This window comes from Pygocentrus nattereri, chromosome 29 (genome assembly GCF_015220715.1).
Source record: "Pygocentrus nattereri isolate fPygNat1 chromosome 29, fPygNat1.pri, whole genome shotgun sequence".
In the NCBI taxonomy this organism is placed as follows: Eukaryota; Metazoa; Chordata; class Actinopteri; order Characiformes; family Serrasalmidae; genus Pygocentrus; species Pygocentrus nattereri.
In genome coordinates, this window is record NC_051239.1 from 15,382,714 (window position 1) to 15,405,213 (window position 22,500).

A 22,500-nucleotide genomic window follows, 5' to 3' on the forward strand; every position below is an offset into this window, starting at 1 on the left:
TACTAGCCAGGAAAGACTGTGTTGCTAAGTGACCTGCAGTCTGCACGCCAGTTCGTTGAGATACGGGGCTTTCGTGCTATGTTGCTCACGTCCCGTAGATATTTTACTGACACAGTGACCCCTGACTCTCTATAACACGACCAAATCCGGAGTTATATAATCGCTAAAGAAAACAGGCAGGACAGCTGTAACGTGCTGCATGGACATCCATTATCACTGGATCTTATTTCACCGTAACAGCGCATTTTATCGCAGGTGAATGGCAGCAGCGCCTAATGTGCTCCAAACGAAAGCAGTGAATGAGAGGCTTCCAGTTCACTTGCCACTTTCACTTCCATTTGATTTATTAATGAAAGATGACAGATGAACAGTTTTTAAGTGCAATCAAGCTCAGCAAGAGCTACAGGTATAATTATAGCCTGCATGGGCTCATGGGTACTACAATTGTACCCATGAGCCCGTGTGCTTTGAAAGCACATTCACAACTGGCCTGCAGACTGTTACACTATGTTTAGCATTCAAGAAGCAAGCCATAACATTCCTGGACCTTATTTTAAACACAATATTGCTCAGAAAAATCGCAATTAGACACTACAAAAAGGTTCTTGACCCTTAAGAGCTGTCAGAGCTACTCTGTTCTCACACCCCAGCCTGTACTCTCAGGTGCTATAGTCAGGGTTTACTTGCAGTTCCCAAGTTTCAATGTAGTGGCACCTAAACTCTGGAACTCTCACAGAGCCTCCGTATTATCTCATTCATCTCATTCAAGTCCCAGTTAAATCACAATTGGAATTACTTTATTTCACCAAGTATGTTACACAAATGAGGAATCTTGGTGAGTGCACACCTGTGTGGTGTGTAACATACTAAACATACCAAATAAGTACACAGACTATATAACAGATATTCAGAAGAAAATCAAGGGAATCTGTGTTTTTCGTCTAAGAGATGACATTAATTGCAAAAACAATCAGATAAGAACAACACACAGTGGCAGCCATCTACTGCACCGTCTTCTGCTTTCTGTCCTGTCCATTCCATTCTGCTCTTGTCCAGCCAAAGCCATTGCCCCTCCCCTGTATTATGCATTATAATTTTCCCTTTTTGTTTCCTCACAGATGTGTTCCTCTTTGTTTTTTTTTCTGAATGACAGTCTTTTGTGTTGCTTTATCACAGTACCTCTGAACTAATGTCCTTTATTCTCCTCATATGCTGTTATTGATTTGTAAACAAGATTGAGCTTGGCAAAGGTATAATGTTATTAATATAATAAAATGTTATTTTTATTTGTTCAATTAAATGCTTTAAGATATGGCACTACAGTATAATAATAGGTTAAACCCCTCACCCTCCCTTCTGAACAAAGCACACCACTGTACTACACATACTTTACTAGTCAATGCACTTCCAATGGAAGCAGTTTTGACACACTGTTTAATACTGCAGACTACACTACAGTTACTACTGCAGTTACTACTGTTTCGTGTTGTATTCTGTAGTTTTGTGGGCATGAGAGCTTAGAGCTGCTAGGTCAGCCTGTTCAATCCACACCTTAGGCTAAGTCAAAACCACACCTGAAACAACTCATTAGTGCACTAAGCACTCTAGCACAACCAGCCTAGCAAACAGTGTGTTAATCACAAGGACACAAGCACATATATGTGGAATCACTGTTTTTTGGAATATTAAACAAATTGCGTTGCAAATGCATAGGTATAAACGTACAACCCCATTTCCACAAAAGTTGGGATGCTGTGGAAAATGTAAATGAAAACAAAGTGCAATGGTCATTTAAACCCTATATTTATTTGGAAATAGTACAAAGACAACATATCAAATGTAGAAACTGAATTTGTTTTGTTTTTTGAAAAATATATGCCCATTTTGAATTTGATGCCAGCAACAAGTTCCAAAAAAGTTGGGACGGGGCAACAAAAGGCTGATAAGGTTGTGTAATGCTAATAAAACACCTGGTGGTTAATTGGCAACAGGTCAGTAACATCACTGGATAGAAAAGAGCATCCCAGAGAGGCTGAGTCTGTCAGAAGTGAAGATGAGGAGGGTTTCATTCACCACTCTGTGAAAGACTGTGTGGGCAATAAGGAGGAAATCATGGATGTCCTCCAGGCTAAAGACCATCAGGCTTGTTGTCAGCACACAGTTTAAAAGCCAGCATTCTTGACGTTATGGGAGGGCATTAGTGCACATGGCTGGCTGACTGGCACATCTGTGAAGGCAACATTAATGCTGAATGATTTTTTTTGGTAACATATGCTGCCATCCAGACAACGTCTTTTTCAGGGAAGGCCTTGTTTATTTCAGCAAGACAATGTCAAACCACATTCTGCATGTCTTACAACAGCACTACTTCCTATTAAAAGAGCCCAGGTACTAAACTGGCCTGCCTGCAGTCCAGACCTGTCATCCCTGAAAGCATATGGTGCTTTATGAAACGAGAAACACAAAAGAAACCTGAAGTGTTGAGCAGCTGAAATCCTATATCAAGTAAGAATGGGAAAACATTTCACTTTCAATACTACAAGAATGTGTCTTCTCAGTCGCCAAACTCTTACAGAATGATGATAAAAGAAGAGATGATGTAACGCAGAGGTAAACATGCCCCCGTCCCAACTTTTTTGGAAGTTGCTGCCATCCAATTCAAAATGGGCACATACTTTTCAAAAACAATACAACTTCTTAGTTTTAGCATTTGATATGTTGTCTTTGTACAATTTCAGTGCAAAACAAGGTTTAAATGATTTGCAAAATGCATTGCTTTGTGTTTTTGTTTACATTTTGCACTGTGTCCCAAATGTTTTGGGAATGGGGCTGTAGAATGTACAAATCTAGCTAGTATGATGCCAGTCCAATGCAACATCACATGTTTGTAATTACTTGTAGCTGTTTTCCGTAATCCTGCTCCTCGCCCCTGATCAAGCTCATCAGCTGATTATGGAGCCCATCATGTGTTGGATCGAGTGAGCTGGGGAAAGAAAACAGTACAGCTGTGCAGCAGGAATACATTCATTCATTTTTAAGGTCGATTCTGAAACTTACTGAGTCAGAGTGGTTGAAAGAGTTTACTTCCTCTAAAAGCTCCCTCCCAGATCGCTATTATATGAAATGGTAATGGATATCTTGACTGATGCCCAAGAAGGTTAATGTCTCCCAGTGGACGATAGTGTTCTGGTTACTACTAGTCTATCATCAGCAGCATTACATATAAAAGCTCATGAGACACCCCTGGTTCCCAGCACCACCACTGTAGAGAAATCTGAGTTGGTAAGTTTCTCTACAATGAATGATTTCACATCAAACTCTTTGTTGCCATCTCAGTAAGTGAACTATACAGAAATTTAGAAATATTCGTGGAATTCCTCTTAGATGACTCACTAGTGTAACTGCAGTAAGATGTGCTTTCAAAACGAAGAGAACATGAATTCAGTCAGGACAACTTTGCAAATAACATGTAGTAGTTGGCTAACTTTGTGTTGCTCACTCTCCTGCTGTCCACTTCACTCTCTCTCACGCTCCCCCTCCCCTGACCCAAGCTGCGTTCATGTAGCGGCCACATTCAAAGCACGAAATATGCAAGGGTGGGTGTTCGTATACACTGGTGCCCTGCCAAATCATATCCTATGTTTGGGAAACACTGAGCAGGTTTAGTGTAGGAAACATTGCATAAAAAAGCATGTATAACGCAAGAACCCCAGCACACACTTACTCAAGCTCATACCCTTTGCCCTAAAAAGGGAAGTTTGCAAATGGCAATTGCGAGGCAGGCTAATGTTGAATAGCTGGTCTGCAGCATACAGCCTTACATGCTTGTGCAGCTAAAGGGTACGCTGTAGTTGGCACAAGTGCCAGCCAAACATTTTTGGGGCAGAGATAACAGGGGCTACACTGATTGTCTCAGGGTTTTCCTGCCTACTCCACTATGTATTTTCCTGTTTTTGCTGTAGCAGGGAATAGACTGTGGTATGTACACACACACATATGTACTCACACACGCATTCAGACTCATTTCCTTTGTAACATTGCCTTATGGCATTGCCTTTTTCCGATTTGGTGTTGTGTAATGTGAACATTGTGTATCCTCAGTGAGATGATGTAGTTCGCTGTAGCTGACCTGACTGTTAACCCCTCAAACCTCTGGCTTATTCAGACATTAATGCTAAAATGAAACTTTAACCGAAAACTGAATGGGAATCTTTGTAACGCTAAACATGTCGTCTGATTACAGTGAGAAAAAAACCACAATTCATAAAAGAGCTTGCTGGTTAAGCTACAAGTGGGAAAAGCCTCCATCTACTTGGGCTTGTGGAGATTTGTGCAAATGCAGTAGCCAAAACAACCAACCCCCCCCCCCCCAAAAAAGTTATTTGAGACAAACACTACAAACTATTTCTGAGATATTTGTCAGATAAAAAGTGATTTCAAATATGCTTTTTGACATTCAGCTTGATTTTTTTTGTGTCTCCCACCATTGAAAGAGGGAGTCTGGTCTTAGAGACTGGAAATAACTGCCTGGTGGTGTTGCCAAGATGGCCACCAAGTGGTTAGACTTTCCTTTAAAGAATTTGATAACAATTCTTACCCAAAATGTAGCCAAAAACCAGGAGATATTTGGTGCATGAAGTTTGCTTCACACTGAAGCTGCAAGGCTAATGTAGCTAACAGGTGATCTTATTGCCTCAACAATTAGCATTGTACAAACCATTTTCTGAAATCCTCATACTTGCCTTAAACCACCTCAAGTAGACTTGCTTATGTGGTTTCCGACACTCTGTGACACTGGTGACAATAAAAATGTAAAAGTACATACAGAATTCAGGCTACAAGGTGCTACCTTTTTAGCATATGCAACACAGTTATGTCCATTTCCATAGATAACAGTATGTCATACAGTGTCAGAAACCAGATAAGCAGGTCTATTTGAAATGACTAAACAACTGAATGTGGTTTAAGGCCGGTGATGGGTTCGACAAGCAGTTTGCATGATGCTAATTCAAGGGCTTTAACCTCTCATTGCTTGTTAGCCACGTTAGCCTTGTGGTGCCAGCTCAAGAGAAAAGAAGCAACAAAACATGTCTTGGCTGATCAACTGCATTAAAGGTAAGAAGAAAAAAGTGACTTTGTACTGAATTATTACTTATTATTGTTAAGAATTATTTGGTATCTACTCTATTGTGTAAGTTATGTAGCACACAACTGAAGAGTGGATGCACATACCGGCCCTTTAGGCAATGAGTAGTTAAACCAGTAATGTATATACTGTATCTACAATCTATGAAGCAACAAGTTTGGCTTCACCCATCAAACTTGTTTCTTGTGTTGTTGGTAATACCAGGCCCTCGAGGACTTTACCCAGTAAAACAAGTGCGAAAAAACAGTAACATCGTTTAACTTAGGCCATACGCTGTTCCTTCTCACTAAAACCCTCAAGTCACATTGTGTAATCTGTGGTTTATGCCATGGTGAACGACAAGCGAAAGACAGATAAAAATAGAACATAAGCAAGAAATCAGTGCTGTTTTGTAGCGTGTTTTAGGAATATTTAGGAATATCCTTTTGAATGTGCTTAAACTGCCTTTATCTGGAAAGGTATGAGTCACTAAATGGGTCCAGTATTACAGGATTGTCAACTGATAGACACTTTTGTATTTTAGTACTAGACCTCTGCATCATTCTGTATTTGCACTGGATCCTCTGAATTACAAGATGGTTCAGCAGATGAAACTAAGTCTACTATTAAACACTGTTATATACCAACACCAGCTACACAAGCTGTACTACTGCTTACAACTTAACTACCACATTTGACAAAGCTTGCTGGTTTGTGCATGTAACCTTCTTGAGGTTACGAGTCTAATGATATCAATTCAGTGCCAGTGATGGATCTAAAAAGTTTCACGGGGTTTCCTGGGGAGTTTAGAGAGGGAGGCAAAGTGAATGTGCAAGCGGGGCGGGGTAGGTGTTTGGAGAGAGGTCGGACAGTTGTTCCACAGATTGCAGATAGTGAAACCACTTTTCCCCTTCAAGGCAAAGTGAGACAGACAAGGTGTACCCGTAATGTGAATGTGCAAGCCAAGGGGGGAGGAGGGCTGTCAGAGGCTGGATGAGTTTGGACATTGAAGCAACACTCCATTTAATTGCTCAAACACCTGACCCACAGCGATGTGGAAGCCAGTGACGTGGCAGAAATTTTGGGGGGGGATCTGAGATAGCCAGTCCCAACACCTAAAGCCACACCCGCCCACCCCCACTGAAACCTACAAACCCAGTTCCACAAAAGTTGGGACACTTTGTGAAGTTCCAGTAATAAAACAGAAAGGAGTGATTAGTACATTTAGTTTGACTGGTACTAAATTGATAACGGTACAAAAACACAATATTGGATGTTTTGCTTTATAAACTTTATTGTTGTTTTAACTATATGCTCATTTCGAATACGATGCCTTCAACACATTCCTAAAAAGTTGGGGCAGCAGCTTGTTTACCACTGAGTTACATCACCTTTTCTTTTCGCAACACTGAATAATCGTTTAGGGATTGAAGACACCAGTTCATCAGTTTTGGAAGCGGAATTTTTTGTCATTCTTCAGTTAAACAAGTCTTCAGCTGTGCGGCTGTACGGGGCCGTTTTTTTAACAGGAGGCAGGCAGACCAAAATTAATCTTTCATATGTGAAGTTATTACTTACTGACAAAGAACACAAGTTAATTTCCTTTGAAAACACTTTGAAAAGCTACGTGACCTTCGTGTGTGCTTCGTAGATGCGGGTGAGGAAGATCATTTATAATGTGTTAGTGTGTGTGTGCGTGTTTTTAAGGTGCTTTTGAGTTGTGTGTTTCTTCATTCTTGACATTTTTCTACCTGCTCTATAAGTGAAAATGCTTCTGAGCAGTAATATTACAGAGATATTGCAGTATCAGTTGAAGGGTGTGTCAGAAATGGGTTTGGTGGTTGCTTGGAAAGTTTCACAATTCATAACTTGTTGCTGTAAATGAGATGGTGCAAATAAGAACTGATAGTAATCATAAATACCAAAGTCGCAGATCAGTCTCGCCCTTTCCCCATACATCCTTTCTCACAAACTTTCTGTGCATCCCTAGATTCAGACTTGATGAACAGACTCGTTTTGTTTTCCATTCAGGTTTGATAAGTTTCCTTGTCTTATGACAAAACTGGAATGAGCATGACACAATAAAACAATAAGCCACTGAAGGCTGTGCATTATGAGAATTTACCAGGGTTAAGAGGTGCTGTTGGGCAAAACCTGATGAAGCACTCCTATAAAGAAGCAGCAAAGAAGTGCTGAAATACAAAACACACAAATCTTCCTTAATAATATAATGTAACATTAATAAGGGGGCTGATGCCAATATTGTTTGTGTGTGTATATGCTGAAACCTGCCTGGTTTGGCATTATGAAGAAATAGAACATTTATTTCTGGGTTACAAATGTAGTAAAACGTACAAAATGCAGCATCTTAGCTCCGTGTTGCTTAAACATTTTGCTTCAGTACAATAAATACATCAACAAATGTTTGAAGTATCAGTCAAATCTAAACATCTGTGCAAGTTTTTTTGGGGGTGGGGGTGCCACTACCAATATAACCCATATCATTATGCACCCCTAATAAATATTAAGCACAATGAACAATTTTTAGCCAAGCAGTGTAGCTTATTAACTGCAGGCTATAGGTGCCAAAAATGTACCTAGAATTTACCTACCTTTATGATTTTTCTTTTTACATTTTATTGGGTTTTTTAACTTTAATTTAATTGGGACCTGTCTAGGGTGTTTCCTTCCACCCAGTGATTGATGGAATAGGCTCCATCTCCCCCTGCAATCCAGAAGGATGAGTGACTTTGAAAATATGTATGTGTGTTTGTGTGTGTGTGTATGAACTTGAGTGACATCCCATTCTTAATCCTTAGGGTTATCACTGATATGATGTCAGTCCCCTCTTTGCAGCTATAAGAGCTTCAACTCCTCTGGGAGGGCTTTCCACAAGGTTTAGGAGTGTGTTTATGGGAATTTTTGACTGTTCTTCCAGAAGTGCATTTGTGAGGTCAGACACTGTTGGACAGGAAGGCCTGGCTCACAGTCTCTGCTGTAATTCATCCAGGTGTTCTGTCAGGTTGAGGTCAGGACTCTGTGCAGGCCAGTCAAGTTCTTCCACACCAAACTCACTTATCCACGTCTTTTTGGACCACTGGTACACAGTCATGTTGGTACTGGAAGGGGCCGTCCCCAAACTGTTCCCACAAAGTTGGGAGCACAAAACTGTCCAAAATCTCTTGATCTGCTGAAGCATTAAGAGTTCCTTTCACTGGAACTAAGGGGCCGAGCCCAACTCCTGAAAACAACCCCACACCATAATCCCCCCTCCACCAAACTTTACACGTGGCACAATGCAGTCAGACAAGTACCGTTCTCCTGGCAACTGCCAAACTCAGACTCGTCCATCGGATTGCCAGATGGAGACGCGTGATTCATCACTCCAGAGAACACGTCTCCACTGCTCTAGAGTCCAGTACACCGCTGCATTCGACGCTTTGCATTGCACTTGGTGATGTAAGGCTTGGATGCAGCTGCTCAGCCATGGAAACCCATTCCATGAAGCTCTCTATGCTGTTCTTGAGCTGATCTGAAGGCCACATGAAGTCTGGAGGTCTGTAGCGATTGACTCTGCAGAAAGTTGGTGACCTCTGTGCACTATGTTGACAGTTGACTGTGGAATATTTATTAGTGAGGAAATTTAACTTTAACTTTAACATTCTACTTTTAAGTTCTAGGTCACTGTCCCGGGACCGGCACATATCCGTTGAAGAGTTAATTTCTGGGTTTTATATATCAATTTGATGCATCAAATTGTCCAGCAATACAGTGATGCAATAAACTTTTAGAAAGCTTGAAATCTCAGGATTAGATTCCCACAATCCATTTCATGATATGCTATTTACAGCAGTTTCGATAATCAAACTAGCAAATTTGTGGGTCCTTACCTTCAAAGCGTTGTGAAGAATAAAGGTTCTGTTCATTTTGGAGTGAAATGAAGTTGCGCTGTTTGAACACCAAAGTTTGCAAACAACCAGCACGTTTTTACACCTCAGTCCAGCATGTCCATTAGTACACTATGCAATACAACATGGATACAGTCATCAGTTTCATTCAAGATATCGTGAGAATACTGAATCATGAACTCCAGAATATGTGTATCTTTTGTATCGTGACTGAAGAACCTCTTTAAAGTTCAGTTTAGGGTGATTTGTTCCACCAAGTGTAACTTTATGTAACACTTAATGAGTCCATTGATTGTCGGTGAGTACCAGGAAGCCGGCTGTGGTTTTGTTTTAGCACACATTCATGTGTCTGTGTAGGAGGTGCGCAAAAAAGCTTGTGTCTGTTGTCCCCTAGTTTGCGCCCATTGAAGATTCCACCAGAGAGCAATGTTATATAATAATGTACCCTGATAACCTGGTTTAGATGTGTGGCAAGGTGTGTGTGTGTGTGTGTGTGTGTGTGTGTGTGTGTGTGTGTGTGTGTGTGTGTGTGTGTGTGTGTGTGTGTGTGTGTGTGTGTGTGTGTGCTCCCCTGAGTATGGCCCCTTTACTCTAGCAAATAGCAGTGAGGAGTGGGATTATGTAAGCTTGCACCCCAATGGCCTAGGCAAGTTGGATATGTGTGTGGATGTGTGTCTCTTTTATTCCCTCACCACCTCGAAGGTTGGAATTACTTGTCATATTAATATATTTTTTACATAACTGAAAAATGCCAGCTGCCATTTACAAACACCATTTGCCCTTGGCGTTTGTAAATATCATGATGAAAGGATCAATAGAAAACCTTCAAAATAAATTTACATTAAATCGTTTAATTTTTAATAAGATGAACATTGTATTATCTTTTTCCTGTGTTTACTTATTTCCCCAAGGCCCGATTCTGATGCTTGTGTGGTTTTATGTACCAACAGCAGTCATCATTCATGTTTACATGACCATTGTCCACATTTTCCAACCTCTCTTTATCCATTACAATTAACCAGCTGTTTCTGTTCCTGTGTCTTTAATAGTGATGTATGTAAATAATATCTGTTCTCATTGGCTGGCCTGTAGTATGCCTTGTTCTAGAAGCAGTCCAGTCTGAAACACTCCTTTAGTGTGAATGGGCAGGGCCACACTGCTGCTAGATATTCATCTAACAGATCTATGTAAATGCATTTGGCTGCTTTTGCGGTTAAATTTTTATACATAGACTTTAAATTAGGAGTAAACATGAAAGGTTTCTTGGTGAAGAGGTCAATATTAAATTAAGTCCAATAAAATAAAAGTAGAAAAAAGAATATAGACAATACACAAACAATCTAAGAGTAGTATAAAGGATGTGCAATGGGAGTTAATATATATATATATATACACACACAGGGTGATTCAAAAAGATCTAGCCAATTTCAAAATTATTTATTTCACTTGTAAATCATTCCAGATCAATGCAGTACATTGTAAATGGTTTAAATGAGCATAAAGTTTATTATGTTATTTTACAAGTGCTCGATATGACCTGCTCCAGCTGTATGGACAACATCAACGCCTTTGCCAAATTCATCCCATACTCGACTGAGCACGTCGGGTGTTGCTGTACTCACGGCTCTTTCAGTGCGATTTCGGAGATCATCCAGTGTTGTGTAACCAACAATGAACGCTCTGAACTGTTGGAGGTTCACTGGCGAGCAAAATCACATTGCACAGTTATAGCGGATTCACTCTTATTGAAGCGGAGAATGCGAAACACTTTCTGCTCAGGGGTCTCCATCTCCTCGCAGACTGAAGGGAGTCAACTTCCAGTGACAGTCAGAAACTCTATGACCCCGTCTTTCAACTGGCATGTGATTGGTTCCTAAGCACCTCATGACTATAAAAATGTGGTGCTTTGAAATCGGATGAATCTCTTTGAATCACCCTGTATACATATACTGAGAAAGCTGTATGTATAATGCAGACACACACACACGCACGCACACACACACACACACGCACACACACACGCACACACACACACACACGCACACACACACACACACACACATATACATATATATATATATATATATATATATGTATATGTGTGTGTGTGTGTGTGTGTGCGTGTGTGTGTGTGTGTGTGTGTGTGTGCGCATTATACATACAGCTTTCTCAGTTATTTAGGAATCTTCTTTCTTTTTTAGGGTCGGCAGGCCCAATTGTTAAGAAGGGCCATTTTGTCCTTTCAAAAAAAAAAATCAAACCACCTTTGAAGCCACAACATTTTATGTCTATTTTATTATCTTGGCTGAAAGTATGTCTCAGTATGTGCTAATGTACTCATACAGGCTAAAAAAGATAAGAATGTTTTGGTCACTGTTTCTATAGCCAAGTTGCTTTTATGTTATTAAAACTAGTAATTTTTTAATAGTAATGCATGCGCTGTATATGACTGTATGCAAAATTCTATAGTGTTTAACCATAACCCAGAATGCGGCACCATTACAGCAATCAGCAATTTTGTTGTTTGGTTCATTCATTGGAATGCACATAAACACACACACACACACACACACACTGAAATGTCCCTGAATGGGGCCTACTCTTATATAAGCCATCTTTCACCTCAACCTTTAACTCAACCCCCCTAACATACTCAGAGTCTCTCTCTCTCTCTCTCTCTCTCTCTCTCTCTCTCTCTCTCTCTCTCTCTCTCTCTCTCTCCACCCTCCGCCTCCCCTTCTTACTCATTCCATTGAGAAGCTTCTCGCAGTTTTGTCCGCTTCCCATGCACCCCACTTCTTTTCCTAATTGGACACACACACACACACACACACACACACACACACACACACACACACACACACACACACACACACCATATTGTTCTCCAGTCAGTCATATGACAGTGTAATCTGGCCATGGTTTAATGGTTTTGAGAGTATTGCTGGCTTATCCTGATTCAGCTACTTGTCATTTCGTGCAGACGTGGGCTATTGTCAGGTTCTCTCTTCTTCAGGATCAATGTTTTTTGGGTTCTTTTGTGCGTCCTTCATTAGTCCATTGATTGCAGCCTTTGGACCATGGCCAGCCACTGGCCCGGACACCCTGGACTTTGAGCACTGATTGGCTAAGAGAGGGCACTGTGTGTGCTGATTGGCTTTGGTTTGCAGGTCACATGCTCATTGGCTGCACTTCCCAAGTTCTGCAAGACGAATGGATACCACGTCAGCTGTCCAAAACCATGGGTTTGCTGGCTAACAGAGAAAAAGTTGTTGTGCCCACTCTTAGGTCACCACTTTCTCTTCCGTCCAACAGACACAGATGCCAGGAAAGCTGTTGAAACGAGGAGCTTCTTCATCTTTTCATGCCTCATGCCTTGAGGTTGGAGTGCTTTTGTATAGCAAATGGGACAAATCTGTCACGTCTTCTCAACTTGCCATAGGGCTTTCCTAAGCGGATCTAAATGTTTCTGTGGTTCTAAGGACATAAGAACCCAGTGGACTGTGTTTTGAACTTTAGAATATTATTCAAGTTCCATGGACGTCTTACCAAGTTTGGAGCTTCTACCTACTAGAGTGACCAAACTTTGAGCTTCTGCCTTCTAGAGTGACCAAACTTTGAGCTTCTGCCTTCTAGAGTGACCAAACTTTGAGCCTCTACCTTCTAGAATGACTTGGTTTTAAGCTTCTGTCTTTGAGAGTTACCCAGTTTTGGAACAATTTGAGGCTTCTTGCCATTGTTTATCTACATTACTTTGGTTGAAGTTAATGAGATCAGTAAAGCAAATCGACCAAGGCTCTTGAAGACACAAAACGTTCTAGCGAGGTGAGAGACGTGTGAGTAGTTGTCTCTGGGAGCCCTCGTGATTGCTGTCTCAATGATTTCTCCAATGGAAGTTATCCTCAACCTGGTAACGCCAGACTCCTCTCCATCCACCTCTCCGACCAATACAGTGAGTTCTCTTTGAGTTTGTGTTAGTGCGCTTTCAGAAGACTTGAACAAGTAAATAGGCAAAACATATATATATGAACATATGTATTTTTTTTATATATGCATGTCTTTTCTTTGTCGGCTTGCATTGTCTTAACACAATAAAGCATTAACAGGTTTGTTTTTAGGAAAACAATACACTCTTACTACCAAAAATACTTCCATGACTTGTAACAACAGCAGACCCCTCTTTGGTGCTTTATAGAATGATTTGTTCTTTAAAGAACCATGTACAACAGTTTTTCCATCGTTGAACCATCATAGAACCACTCAACTCAAATGTTTTTTGAGCCATGGTTTTTACACGACCGATGCCTTCACTAAACAGCTCTTGAAGAACCAATTTGTAGAGGTGTAGTTTAAAAAGAACACAGTCAAATTACTTAGGCAGAACTTGCACTTCATACCAGTGAAAACATGTCAATGAGCATGAAGAAATGTCTGTTTTAAGCTAACTGAATTTATGTCTTCTTAACCCTCCTGGTATCTTTGGGGTCAGTTTGAACCTTTTCAGTGTTTAACACTTCTAACTAAAAGATTGACACAATTTTGGCAAAGAAACAAAGTATCCAACACAAACTTGGGGAGCAATTTTATAATAATAATTAAAATAATAATAATAATCATCATCATCATTTTCTGGAGGAGGTCCGCTGAGCTCGAATTGACCCCAATGTTAGATGTTATTAAATTTGAAGATAACATGAGGATACAATGGAAGTAACAGCAAGACAATTCGAATTTCACAAGTGTCAAACAGACGTATGTTCTGAGGGTCCACAAGTATTTTTGAGCTAAAGTGTTCCACTTTGGTGTTCTGTATGCGTGAACATGACGTCGAATTTATCCAAGCCTTTAAGAGACTTGCACAGACTTTGTTTTGACGTAATCATTTATGAAAGGCTCTGTTGTACTGACTGGCACAGCACGACTGCAGTGTTTTCTTAGCGTTTCCCCAATGTTAGGCCAACGTTAGAGTCTTTTTTGTTCTGTGTTACACAGGGCAGTCATTACTTAAAGAGCCGTCAAATTCCCCTTTAGAATCCAAAGCCCTGCTGGCAAGGAGTGTGTATGCGTCTCCTTGTGTGTTTGTGCGTGTGTGTATGTTGCATGCATGGTTTTGTTCAGGAGAAACACAGCTTGGTTATGTAATTGTCCATTGATGGAGAATAGGGCCATTGTTAGTGGCATCTGTCCCCTTTAAAGAAACTAGAAAGCGGATTTCCATGAAATTCTGAACGGGACATTGTCTGATTATGAGGGTTTCTAACTGGTGGGCAGAAAGAGAGAGAGGAAAAGAAAGAAAAAGAGTTTGGCGCCAGCACTTTGGCTTGACTGTTTCCTCTTTTTTGTCTAGACTAGTGCTGAATTAATATTGACTGTCAGAGTTCTGTTGGCTTTCAAGAAAGCTCTTACAGTATGTGCATTATTTTACATTTAATAGGCTTCAGACTTGTTTCTGTAGAGCCTTAAACCACAGGTTCACAGACATACATAATAACTCATGATCTCAGGGAAATGGGCTTGTTACAATTGGATGTACAGTTTAGACACACATTCTTAATAGCATCTTGTTCATATGCTTGTTTGGGAGCAAATTACATGTGCTCAATTGTCCACTCAGCTCAGATGTAGTCGATCAGCCAAGACATGTTTGGTGTTCAGATTTTGCTGCTTTACTTTAGAACTAGAGGCATGAGGCTACCATTGCTACCAAACACTAGAAGTCAATAATCACCTAAATATTCACCAAAAATTGACCAGTTCAGACCTCATCCAGGTCTTTATTAAAGCTCACCATGTAGCTGAATAGATGCTAATTTTCAGTGCTTCAATTAAAAAACAGCTCATTTTAAAGCTAGTTCACTCTTAAAAACGGTCACTATAGAACCATGAACACTGCAAGAACCTTTGGCATGATTAACGAGTTCTCTGCATCATGAAAGGGTTCTTCAGATTGATGGAGATTGTGCTGTAGCTGGTTATATATAGAAGCTTTTCGTATATGGTTCTCTATGTAACCCAAAGGGTTCTTCTACTGTTACGGTGTTGAGCTTGTAACAATAAAGGAACCCTTTTGGGTGCTATATAGAACCTTTTCTGAAAAGGTTCTATATAGAACCATCTATAGCACATTCATGCACATTTTCCATCAGTCTGAAGAACCCTTTCACAATGCAGAGATCTCTTAAATCATGGAAAGGGTTCTTTGAGTGCTCATGGTTCTATAGGGAACCATCTTTTTTACTAAAGAATGCTTGAAGAACCGTCTTTTTTTAAGAGGGTAGTTTTAAAGAAGATATATTGTATCAATATCGAAAGGAGCTCAAGGTTTTGGTATCCGTTTCAGAAACGTAAAAGTTCTAACAGGTTTAAAATTTAAGCCATTTTTTAAATGCCTCACCAAGCCATAGTGTTCAGGAGCCAGCAAGCTCTGAGCAAATGCGTATTTTCTTCACTCTTGTTGGAAAAACATCTCAGGTGGCACCTCATGAAGCTGCTTGAGAGCATGCCAAGAGTACATAATGCCAAGATGCATCAAGGCAAAAGCAGGCTACTTTGAAGAAGCTGAAGAAGAAGATGGTTTTGATTTTATCATTTTTGGTCCCTGCAAAACACATAGTGTTGACAACCCATGGTGTTCTAAACCGTCATAATGGTAGGTGTGTCCAATCTTTGGATTGGTACAGTGCAGAAGGTGATGACCATCTGATTTGTCTCTTTTCACACACTCAAGCACTTGTTCAGCAGGTTTATTTTAAGACGACACAAGGAAATCCCCCATGGTATGTGAAACTTCCAACCTTGTAATTCTTTATCACAGTCTTACTCTGGGGAGATAATGTTTAGCCGTAAAACCTGAACCGTAAAAAATGACTTTACAACATCAAATACAGTCAATAATAAACAGATAAACGTGAACAATTGCATGGCCTGTTGGCCCTGCAATAACCAGAAAATCCTGCATGGAATCTGCATGCAAAAGGTTTCATATGGGTTGATGTGAAGTGAGCTGCTGCTCCAAATTACTATTTAAATGCACGGAAATACTTCATAATCATGCATTATGATTTCATTCATAATGCAAACCACTTGTTCTTTTCATGGACGTAGGCTTAGTTGTATCATGTATGGGTAATGGCATTTCTGACTGGCCCTGGACTGCAGATGTAGTATGAGATTTGAGAAATTTCTCCAATGTAGGCTCTATTTGGTATCACATAACCATAATTAGTAAGGTATTTTCAGCTGGAGCTTGGCAAACTGAATATATTTTAAGCTCTTAGGACATTTCATTCTCACATAACAGTATGCTAGTGTTGAGTGAGTGCAAATGTCTATATTTGTATGTTGTCATTGTGCCAGGACAAAATGTTCCAGGTTTAGCATGTTGAATTATTTTTATTGCTTTATAGTGGGATTACTTTTTTAATGGTAATTAGGTGCTGTTCTGTTCTATTTTGGTAACTGTGGCCAGCTGATATACTTATGATACACTAATAACAGGGTCATCTCTATCTCTACACAGTCTACATTACAATTTTAAATAGAAAGCAGTTACTTCTAACATTTTTAGAAGAATACTTTAATCAGTAATTTTAAATTGTACCTATTATTTTTAAATCAGCACCTGGCATGTGACATGTTCATTAGATTAACTCTAAAAAAAGAACTCAAAAAACACTGAAGTTCCTGCTGTCTGAAATACTAGTGTTACTGAGCTCTGCTAAAGCCTGAGTAGACTAATAAATCAATGTGATGGTCAGTTATTAATCTTAGTCTTACTGAGCTCTGCTAAAGCCTGAGTAGACTGATAAATCAATGTGATCAGTTATTAATCTCAGTGTTACTGAGCTCTGCTAAAGCCTGAGTAGACTGACAAATCAATGTGATGATCAGTTATTAATCTCAGTGTTACTGAGCTCTGCTAAAGCCTGAGTAGACTGATAAATCAATGTGATCAGTTATTAATCTCAGTGTTACTGAGCTCTGCTAAAGCCTGAGTAGACTGATAAATCAATGTGATCAGTTATTAATCTCAGTGTTACTGAGCTCTGCTAAAGGCTGAGTAGACTGATAAATCAATGTGATCAGTTATTAATCTCAGTGTTACTGAGCTCTGCCAAAGCCTGAGTAGACTGATAAATCAATGTGATCAGTTATTAATCTCAGTGTTACTGAGCTCTGCTAAAGCCTGAGTAGACTGATAAATCAATGTGATGATCACTTATTAATCTCTGTGTTACTGAGCTCTGCTAAAGCCTGAGTAGACTGATAAATCAATGTAATCAGTTATTAATCTCAGTGTTACTGAGCTCTGCTAAAGCCTGAGTAGACTGATAAATGAATGTGATCAGTTATTAATCTCAGTGATACTGAGCTCTGCTAAAGCCTGAGTAGACTGATAAATCAATGTGATCAGTTATTAATCTCAGTGATACTGAGCTCTGCTAAAGCCTGAGTAGACTGATAAATAAATGTGATGATCAGCCTTGTTGCTGTACTGAACTCAGGCTTTTTTAATAGCATGATGTTATATATGTCATTAACTGAAAATTTAAAATTACCACTCACTGTCATCAAATTTGATGAAAATTTCATTAAACTTTTAGTCACATTTGCAATGATTTGGAGACATTCCAGGAGATCATGGAGAGATTCCAGAACTTCAATAAAAGTCTAAGTGATCTTTTCATAGAACACATTGAAATCTCAAGCAGCACGTCTGGGTCTGATCCTCTCGTATCAGCACAACACGCACTTACACACCTCAGTGGCACTGCAGTGCTGAGAATGATCCACTACCCAATACTGCCTGCTCTATGGTGGTCCTGAATGGGGTAACAGTAGGATAACAAATTATGCAAAGAAACAGATGAACTATAGTCTGTTATTGTAGAAGTAAGTGTAAGTGAAGCTGTCTGATAAAATGGACTGAGAGTGTTGAGGCAAGGTAGGTCTACTTTTAAAAATGGCTTTTTGAGGGTTCTTTATTAAAAAATGGTTCTATATAGAACCAACGTGCAAGGAACCCTTTGCATGATTAATGTGATCTTTGCATCATTTAGTGATTCTTCAGACTGATGGAGAATGTGTTTTATATAACACCAAAAAGGCTACTGTTATGATGTTAAACCTGTAACAATGGAAAAGACGTTCTATGTAGAACCATATAAAACACAGACTCCATCAATCTGAGCAACAACTTAATGAACATAAAGACTACTTTAATCATGAGGGTTCTTTGTGTGTTCATGGTTCCGTAGAACTATTGTATTCACTAAAGAACCATTAAAGAACCATTTTTTAAAATAATGTATATCTAATAAGGTGCTCAGTGAGTGTATTTTTGCAATTTGAACTGTTTAGGAAAAAAAGAATACACAGACATCATCTGTGGTCTTATTTTGAGCTCCTTTTCGTGGCTGCATAGACTGAAGAATGACCAACCATCTATCTTTTCATAGCACATGCTGTTGTCTTGCATGCATTTACAGTATGTGCGCCAGTCAGCTATTCTTAGCTTGTGTCTCAGGCTACATGTTTCGTGGTTTAAACGTCTAAAGATGTGTTGTGCTTTTTACTTCTACAGGACTTCAAGACATTGAAGTTACTGAGGTTTTGGCCTTGACCCCTTGTCATTTCAATAGGTGTGCTTTCAGTCAACAGCTTTAGTCAAGCTTCCACATGAACTAAGCTGTTTAACTCACTGTTTGGGATGTAAACATGGTTAGTTCTGCAGTGGAAGCTATGTTTGTACATCTCTTAGTGTGTTTTGTCACAGTCTTTGCCAAGGTCAGGTGTGCACGAGCATGTGGGTAAGCATGTACATATATATATATATATGTACAAAACCCCAATTCCAGTGAAGTTGGGACGTTGTGTAAAACAGAATACGATGATTTGCAAATCCTTTTCAACCTATATTCAATTGAATACACTACAGAGACAAGATATTTAATGTCCAAACGGATAAACTTTATTGTTTTTGCAAATATTCACTCATTTTGAATTTGATGCCTGCAACACGTTCCAAAGAAGTTGGGACAGGGGCGTGTTTCCCACTGTGTTACATCACCTTTCCTTTTAACAACACTCAATAAGTGTTTGGGAACTGAGGACACTAATTGTTGAAGCTTTGTAGGTGGAATTCTTTCCCATTCTTGCTTGATGTATAACTTCAGCTGCTCAACAGTCCGGGGTCTCCGTCATCGTAATTTGCCCTTCATAATGTGCCACACATTTTCAATGGGAGACAGGTCTGGACTGCAGGCAGGCCAGTCTAGTACCCGCACTCTTTTACTACGAAGCCACGCTGTTGTAACACGTGCAGAATGTGGCTTGGTGTTGTCTTGCTGAAATAATCAGTGACGTCCCTGAAAAAGACGCTGCTTGGATGGCAGCAGATGTTGCTCCAAAACCTGTATGTACCTTTCAGCATTAATGGTGCCTTCAGAGATGTGCAAGTTACCGAAGCCATGGGCTCTAACACCCCCCCACACCATCAGAGATGCTGGCTTTTGAACTTTGCGCTGAAAACAATCCAGACAGTCCTTTTCCTCTTTGGCCACGACGTCCATGATTTCCAAAAACAGTCTGAAATGTGGACGCGTCAGACCACAGGACACTTTTCTACTTTCGTCAGTCCATCTCAGATGAGCTCTGGCCCAGCGAAGCCGGCTGCGTTTCTGGGTGTTGTTGATATGTGGCTTTCGCTTTGCATGGCAGAGTTTTAACTTGCACTTGTAGACGGAGCGACGAACTGTGTTCACTGACAGTGGTTTTCTGAAGTGTTCCTGAGCCCATGTGGGAATATCCGTTACAGAATGATGTCGGTTTTTAATGCAGTGCCGTCTGAGGGATCGAAGGTCAAGGGCATTCAATGCTGGTTTTCTGCCTTGCTGCTTACTTGCAGAGATTTCTCCAGATTCTCTGAATCTTTTGATATTATGGACTGTAGATGATGAAATCCCTAAATTTCTTGCAATTCCGTGTTGAGAAACGTTGTTCTTAAACTGTTGGACTATATGCTCACGCAGTTGTTCACAAAGTGGTGAACCTCATCCCATCTTGCTTGTGAACGACTGAGCCTTTCAGGGATGCTCCCTTTAAACCCAATCATGACACTCACCTGTTTCCAAGTAACCTGTTCACCTGTGGAATGTTCCAAACAGTTTTTTGTTGCCCCTGTCCCAACTTCTTTGGAACATGTGGCAGGCATCAAATTCAAAATGAGTGAATATTTGCTAAAAACAATCAAGTTTATCCGTTTGAACATTAAATATCTTGTCTTTGTAGTGTATTCAATTGAATATAGGTTGAAAAGGATTTGCAAATCATCGTATTCTGTTTTTATTTCTGTTTTACACAACGTCCCAACTTCATTGGAATTGGAGTTGTGTGTGTGTGTGTGTGTGTGTGTGTGTGTGTGTGTGTGTGTGTGTATATTTGTCAGAAGTAATTAGCTTTATTCCTGGCATGTGGTTGACATGATGTCCCAATAGTCCACAGATCACCTTCTAAAACACTGATTTTCTGGAGTTGAGTTTCGCTGTGTAGGGTTGCCGTTCTTGTATTGTGTTGTTCTTCACAGAAATGCCCTAGGCAGACACAAAACTCACCTAACCAGCCTGCACTAACCTGAGTGTGCTGCAGTAGCTTGGCAGGCTTTCTTGTGAATTTGTACCTCTCTGGCACTTCCAAATAGGCCAGTTATTGTTAATGCATCCCTACCGTAAATTAATAGTATTTACTATGGCCTAGTTTTCTACACATGACCCCAAAAGCTAAGCTTGTATATAAGCTGTTCAATATGCTGTGACTCGTCTAGGCCTCATATGTAGACCAATAGGTCATGCTTATTTCTCTGCATGCTAGAGCTGCATGATATATAGTTCCCTGGTGTCACAGAAGTAGGCAATGTAAGTCTCCACAGTCTCCACCACATTTTCACTACACTGGAAGATGTATCACAATTGCTATATGTGCCAGTATACATGCAATTTTGTGCATGTGGTATGTAAAGGTTTGAACACCCCTGGACAAACTACGTGTTTTATCGATTTGAAAATAACTTCAAACTTCACGGGGAACAAACTAAAATCTAGCAATTTCAGTGCAGAATTGAACATATTTAACATATTAGAAAAAAAGACAAAATATAAAATGTGCTAGGATTCAGCAAATAAATAAATTCATAAATTCAGCAAATATTCTCCACACCTGCAATAACACTATGGAATTTTGTTCATATGGTGCAAAATACTGAACCATTTCCTGAATCTTACCACTAAATAATCTCCTTCAATTGCTGGAGTGGTAACAAGCTCTATTTATGTGGGTGAATTTCTTTTTATTTGACTCCTTTATCAAGTGGTGTGGTTTTATCTCAAAAGAATTTTAGGAGAACTCCAACCATTTTTCAAAATTTCTGCATAATGCAATGGCTGAACATTGGATGTACAATGGATGTAAATCCCCACCAATAATAGATTTGGAACCGTATGTTTTAGGCCAAAACCTTGTCTAAAGACTATTGCAAGCCAATGCAAAAGGTGTTGTATTCGTAATCATTTCACGTGTAGCTTTTAGAGGCCTTACATGCTTCAGATGTCTAATTCCTGTCATCACCATTGTGAAGAATTCTGACTATACTTTCTTCAGAATGGCATGTTTCACATCAAACCACTCTGAATGACTTTGGTAACATGCTAATTGTGAAATTCCCCTTTTTATATTGTCATGCTGCACTCGCTGCAGTTAGGAAATTGTGGACTCTTCCGGGAAAGAGCAGTGAAACTACTCCAAGAGACAAAACTGTTTGACACATAGAACTTATAAGGAGATCATTGCCTGGAACTCAAGAATACTCTGTGCACTCTTCAATCATGAGTCTGTTACAGCCTATCAGTCTATCTTATCACACAGTGAGAGCACTACTGCTCTCCCTACCCTCACTCCCTTTCCTGTGTGTGTGTGTGTGTGTGTGTGTGTGTGTGCGTGTGTGTGTGTGTGTGTGTGTGTGTGTGTGTGTGTGTGTGTGCGCACTGTGGTTAATGTGTGTTCTGCACATTCACCACCCTTTGTGAAAAATGATGACTCCACTTGAACAACAAATGTTTCGCTTCAAAGTTCCTTACACATTCCAGCAAAATATATCACCACATATGCACTTAAAAAGATGCTTCTTCAAGGGTTCTGTAGTAAAAGGAATAGTTCCATTTAGGAACTTTAGTTCCATACAGAACCACATTTTATGCTTAATTATTTCTCTGCGTGGCATGAGAGAACGTGCTGTTTATGATTTTTTATAGAACCTCTTTGAATGGTTCTATAGAGCACCAACAAAGGGGTTCTTCTATTGTTACAAGCTTGTACAAAGTCACAATAGAGGAACCCCTCTAGGAATACTTCACCAAGCAGAGAACCATTTAATCATGAAATAGGTCTGCTGAAGAACCCTGGAAGAATGATCTT

At 39.9% G+C, this 22,500-nt stretch overlaps 1 protein-coding gene across 7 annotated transcripts in view; it reads left to right on the forward strand.

Annotated features, from left to right (window-relative positions):
• tmcc1a (transmembrane and coiled-coil domain family 1a) overlaps positions 1-22,500 on the forward strand; it is an 80,879-nt gene that overhangs the window by 45,570 nt on the left and 12,809 nt on the right. The window contains exon 1 of one of the 7 annotated variants that reach the window (XM_017705729.2): positions 12,272-12,985. The exons of the other annotated variants lie outside the window; for them this stretch is intronic. Within the exon in view, the coding sequence (XP_017561218.1) occupies positions 12,911-12,985 (75 nt within the window). The 5' untranslated portion in view covers positions 12,272-12,910. Of the gene's footprint in view, positions 1-12,271; positions 12,986-22,500 lie in introns of those variants that run through there. 7 annotated transcript variants of the gene reach the window in all.